Below are 6,000 nucleotides of genomic sequence, written 5' to 3' on the forward strand. Positions count from 1 at the left end.
TTGCTAACAAATTAACAATGACCTTGCAAGGTACATTAGTGCTCCAATTGCACTTATGTATGAAACCTCGGGAGCTAGAATTAGAATTTCTTTCATTATCCTGAGTTAGAAAGGATTTTTCTCTACATCAAGTGATCTTACAAATATAGGGCTGCGCAATGGATGTGCTTTATCCATAGAAAATCCCTTAAGGATTTTTTCTATGTATGTTAATTGATGCACAAAGATTCCATTCTCTAGGGAATATTTATAAAAAAACCAACCCTAATAGAGAAGAATCATCAACATATACTCCAATTATAACAAATCCTGATCCAAATGTCTTTATAAAAATATATGGGCCGATATGATCATTCTTATAAACTTCTTTTAACAAATACTCACTTAGATAATTATACCACATACGCTTAGATTGTTTCAATTCAGAAAGGATTTGTTTAATTTAATTTAGAAATGTTCTCGAGAACAAGATTTTTTTACTGCTTCTCACAGCTTAAATCCTTTCAGGAGCTTCATATAAATGTCATTATTTAGTGGGCCATACAAGTAAGTTGTGACTACATCCATCAAACATAGGTCAAGTCCTCTTATTCTCACACTAATCAGAAATCTAAAAATAGTTGCATCTACCTCAAGTCCACCATAGGAGAGTATCAATGCCAAGTCGAGAATCCTTGTGTAACTAATCGTGCTTTATATCTTACAACTTCACCCTTTTTATTTCTCTTTCGTGCAACGACTCATTTATATCCCATTAGCTTTACATCTTTTTTTCAATTGCTTCTTTCCATTTTTGCCAATTTTGTCTACATACTTCAATGGATTTTGGTTCATGATCCTCATTATTATCCATAACATTAACATCTAATGCTACATTGTATGCAAAAACATCATCAATGTAGATTTGATTTCGGTTCCATGTAATTCCAGACATGATATTATTTGTCGAAATTTCTTCATTATTGAGTACCTACATTTCTTCTTGTATCATGTCTAAAGTCTCTTTTGGACATTCTTCGGAAATTGTTTCTTCAATTTGACCATCATCAATAATTGCTCCTTTCCCAATACTAGGAGGAGAAATTATTAATCACCAATTGAAGAAATTATTAATCACAAGTTCTTCTTGTTGAATATTTGCTATGAATATTATTAATCACCAAGGTCAGTTATATACAAACTATGAGCCTAACTATGAGCCCTTTGACTATAAGATATACAAGATAATTACAAGAGATTATTTATATAATCTAACACTATTCATGAGTAATGCATGAATAAAAAAAAAATGTTGCATCACTAAAACAGAGTCATGATAATAAATTAAATCAGTAGCAATCGTGATAAAATATAGTAGAAGTTACTAGTGTACTCACAAGTGGTAATCAAATTATAAAGTACAATACGGGTCATTTTATATAAAGTCTAACATTCTCCTAATATATGAAGTCTAATACAAAGGAAATATGTTGTTTTCGGGAAAAGTGGCATTAAACTAAGTTGGGAAAACTCAAATATAAGTCTGACATAACAATATGTAGGAGTTTTATTATCAATAAAAGTCACTTATAATACTTATCGATTAACACAATATCATATGATATCAAAATCAACATTACATGGAATGTGGGACGTTGCGGAACTTGGTACGGGAACGGAACGTGGACTGTAGCCATTAGAGTTCCCGGAACGTATGGCCGTTTATTTTAATAGTGTTTTGTTAATTTTGAATTTTATAATTGATATTTACCGTAAATTAATTACACATACAATTCAAAAAAAAAAAAATTAAAAAAAAAAATTAGCTAGAAATTGTAATTAATGTATTGCTTAATTGCCCATGCTATACAGCTTTATAAGTAAGAAGAAAAAAGATTAGAAAGAGAAGGGAACATTGGGTCATGGGAGTCCATAATCTTTATTTATTGCTCTAGACTTGTTTTCTTATCACACTTTACGCATTTCTTCATCTCCCTCATCAATTCATGAAACCTTTAAAGTGTTTTAAGCTTTATTATACCTGAAATTCAGTTCCTGTCATCGATGAATCAGATCGTGAGCCACCGCGAATGGTACGGACATTTCGGTACGGGGAATGCACTATTGTCCCGCGTTCCGGGTAACAATAATCAAAATTACAAAAGATATTACGTGCTAACATACATATACATGATTATTACAAAAATAAAAAAATATAATTACGAATCAGTGTGTACGTGAATGTGTGATCAATAATATAAAATTTCACGATGTACATTATTTGTATATTATCTTAATCTAAAGAATATGAATATGTAATAAGTAAATGCATGGTCTATCAAAATTTGTAAGAACTTAGGTAAAATTGTTCTTAAAACTTTCATAGATGATTATGATTCCATGTTAAATTATTTAATGATGGATTCCTCCGATTTTGGATAACTAAAGCATTGGTTTTGATAACGTGTTACCAATGTATAAGAAAGCTCAAGTCGTGCTGAAGCGAGAAGGGTCATGCAGCGCCTAGGTGCACCTTAGTGCGCCTCTTTGTAGTGAGGCGCACTGTACAAGCAGTTAAAAATTTTGGCAGAAATGTCTCCAAGTGCACCTCACTTGTGCCTTTTGCGCTTTTGGTACGCCTCATGTGCCTAGGTTGCGCCTTACCAAAAAGCCCCGCCAGACCAAGTTAAGCGCTTACCCCATTTCGCCTTGCGCCTTAGCGCCTTTGGCGCGCTTTTTCAAACACTGTGTGTTACAAAATAAGGAATCAGTAAAAGGGAATATCGCCTTAAAAAAAAAGTAAAAGAAAGAAATTAGGCTCAAAGGAGCTATGTAGATAAGAATGTAGAAATAGAAAGAAAATTACGTAAAGAATTTTTTTGAAAGATTATTTTAAAAGATTACCTAAAGATTATTTTAAAAGCTCTAAATAACAAAAAAATATGCCTCAATCATATTTTCCAAACGTTTCGGTAATTGGTCTCAGGAGTGGGGGTTATATATGGGTGGGCGGTATTGGTTTCAGGGTAGGCAGATGTGATTTTCTATTGGGTAGAGGTGGCAGTGTTGGGGTGGTGCGGGTAAGGTGATTATGGGTGGAATTTTGGGTTGGGCGGTGATGTTGGTACATTAATGAAACAATGAAAGGGAATGGAAAACCATGTGGGGGTAGGGAATTAAAGTAGAGGAGTTTGGTAGTCGTGTAAAGAAATGATGAATAACTCAATAAGTCATAACAAACGACGACAAAGGAAATAAGTCTTGTTCATCCCCTTTTCATTTTCTAACTATCACAACCAACCCTTTGAAACTTTTATATATTGTTTAAATCAAATGAAAGTGTTAAGAACTTTAAACGAATGTAATATAAGGAATAATTTAAAAGATTCCCTCAAATTATGAGCTATTGCTAAGATTCTACACAGGAACGTATAAAAAAATAAAAAAAAAAAACCCAGAAGGGTTGCATATAATTTTGAGAACATATCATCCTCCCCCCCCCCCCCCCCCCAACACACACACCCCCATGCCCTAGGACTGTCCCTTTTCTGTCATTAGCTATTCATTTATCTTCAACTTTGCCACGGTTATGAGATGGAGTTAGGAGGGAGAGTGGGAAATTTTACAATCATATTTTGTTCATCAAGTTTTTATTCTATGCTCTGAGAGACTTGTTGAAGTAACATACGGAGGATATTTAACTATGAAATGCTGGTTGCAGGGTCCTGGAATCAAGAAAAGCTTTATACTTGATGCTGCTTCGCGAGTAAGTTTATTCCTGTAGTTTTGCCACCTTGGAGCCATAAATGCATCGCAAAAATTTTCTTCGCTGTAATACTAAAACATCCTTCTAAAGGAATTTTATGTTAAATTAGAATTAATATGAAATCCTTTTTCTTGATTGTAACAGCTGCCGATGCTTCGAAGCATTTCATTAGATTGGTGTGATGCAGGTGAAGGTGACTTTGATCTGCCACATGTGAGTGGCAAACCCAATATTACTTGCTTTATAATTAATCTCAGTGTTTAACATAATATGTTTGGTACTCTGATCTTATATTAATAAAATTCCCTGCCTGGTTTAATTAAATTAGTTGACAAGCATTTCATGCCCCTCTTTTGCGACTATTTGAACATTTTTTTAATTGTCATTGAAAATGTTAGTATATTATGCTGTTGTGTGACATCTTTGGCTGTGGCTACAGGTTATTCTGTTAAACCCCTATTAAAAGTATAATCTGCTGACTATATGTACTTGGTATGAATATTTCATTTGTGTTGCGAGAATATGTAGGTATTTCGTGGATGATATGCACATGGATCGCTATCAGTTGCTTTACTACTGCATAAATGTGGCCAAATGCATGACTTCTTGTTTGAACCATTGATTATTTATGATGCCCTCCAAAATGCTTCAATTTTTAATAGGCCACCACTTGTCTTAGAAAGAGGTTTCCAAAAGTAGGGGTGGGCAGTGTGAGATAACTGCACTATCTTAGTAATTTGCGTAACCAGGCCAGTAAATCAATTAGACCCTTTGTCACTGGTAGTTTTCCTTGATCTGTATAAATGGATTCATTCCTCACACAAGTTAATTTGTGAAGTAATTTAGAATCTACTGCTAACTAATTCCATCAAAAGTGGTCCATGTTTACGTATACTGGCAAATTATGTCTTAGCTTTATTTTTCGTTGTTTTAATGCAGTATAACTTTACTGGGAATCGCTTTTTCCCCTTAATAAATCAGAAGGGATTTCATATTTTCATGTGCTCATTCTTTTGTTGTTGTAGTTTGCTGACAAGTTTTCACTTAGCAATGTGAAAATTTCAAGATGCAAGCTGCGAAAATGCACATTAGACTTCCATCATGTAGGGGCTCAGAAGCGGCCTGTGCACAAGGAAACCCTAGTACTTGTGTGGAACAGCTCCAGCCTCCAGAGGACAGTCGTGAAAGAAAGAATCGCATAAACTACACTGTGAAATGATTTTCTTAGTCGGTGTGATTGATGAGTAAGCCAAAATAGAAAAGCTTCATGCTTGAGTTACCAAGATGAGCTATGGCTGCAGACGAAAGCCTTACATCATGCAAGAATCAATGCAGCGGCAGAGCTGCTTATTCTTCCACTGAGTTTTTTCTCTTTGAGCTTACTGAGTGTTTCATAGAATGTACTTTAGAAGGTAATTTGTGGGACGCAAGAAGGCAGAAGAAAACAGAAATCCTCAACATGCTTCCTGTGAAGCTTATTACCTGCATCGTGCTTCATTAGTTAAGCTTAACTTGATAGGATGTCATCTTCTTAACACAATCTAGAATCCATGAGTGAAAACTTGTGTTTCTATTGTTTGAAGTTACGGGATTTAATTCTCTATCAAGTCTGGTAGCCGCCGTAAATTAAATCAGTTGTAGAGTAATTTTCTGCTGTGGTAATATATTGTACATAACTCATTTTCCAACAGTTATGTAATGCAATCATGTTATAAAATTACAGTATATGCGTACCTTTAAATGTTGTTGAGACTTGATTCTCCGTGCAGAACTATAGCATTGATATTGTGTTATGAAGTAGAGGAGGACGAGGAAAAGAGGAGGCACAACCAGGCAATCAACCTGATTGACGAAATTTGTCGATCAGCCGCTGGTGTGGGCCGTACACCATGCTTGCAATTAATATTATATTCATTTGTTCGGGTTTTTTTTAACTGATGCAAAATTCCCGTTAGTGACGGTGGCAAGTAACGATCAGCTGATGGTGTGGGCCGTACACCGTACTTACAATTAATATTATATTCATTTGTTCGGGTTTTTTTTTTACCGAAGCAAAATTTCCGTTAGTGATGGTGGCAAGTAATGTAACAACAACCACCACCATCTTCTTCTCAGCCGCCATCACCATCACAATACATCGCAACCACCACCATCTTCGCGTCCATCACCATCACAGTCCATCGCTACCACCACCATCTTCGCGTCCATCACCATCACAGCCCTGTGATTCTCTTTGCAACAACGACCCCGAAGCG

The 6,000-nt window shown here is 35.2% G+C and overlaps 1 protein-coding gene across 1 annotated transcript in view; it reads left to right on the top strand.

The window, feature by feature from the left end:
* LOC145623794 (BTB/POZ domain-containing protein FBL11-like) overlaps positions 1-5,514 on the top strand; it is a 28,159-nt gene extending 22,645 nt beyond the window's left edge. The window contains exons 17-19 of the mRNA XM_081676663.1: positions 3,701-3,745; positions 3,890-3,958; positions 4,771-5,514. Of these exons, the coding sequence (XP_081532789.1) occupies positions 3,701-3,745; positions 3,890-3,958; positions 4,771-4,947 (291 nt within the window). The 3' untranslated portion in view covers positions 4,948-5,514. The remainder of the gene's footprint in view (positions 1-3,700; positions 3,746-3,889; positions 3,959-4,770) is intronic.
* The last annotated feature ends 486 nt before the right edge of the window (positions 5,515-6,000 follow it).

Source organism: Chenopodium album, chromosome 3, assembly GCF_948465745.1.
Source record: "Chenopodium album chromosome 3, dcCheAlbu1.1, whole genome shotgun sequence".
Taxonomy (NCBI): domain Eukaryota; kingdom Viridiplantae; phylum Streptophyta; class Magnoliopsida; order Caryophyllales; family Amaranthaceae; genus Chenopodium; species Chenopodium album.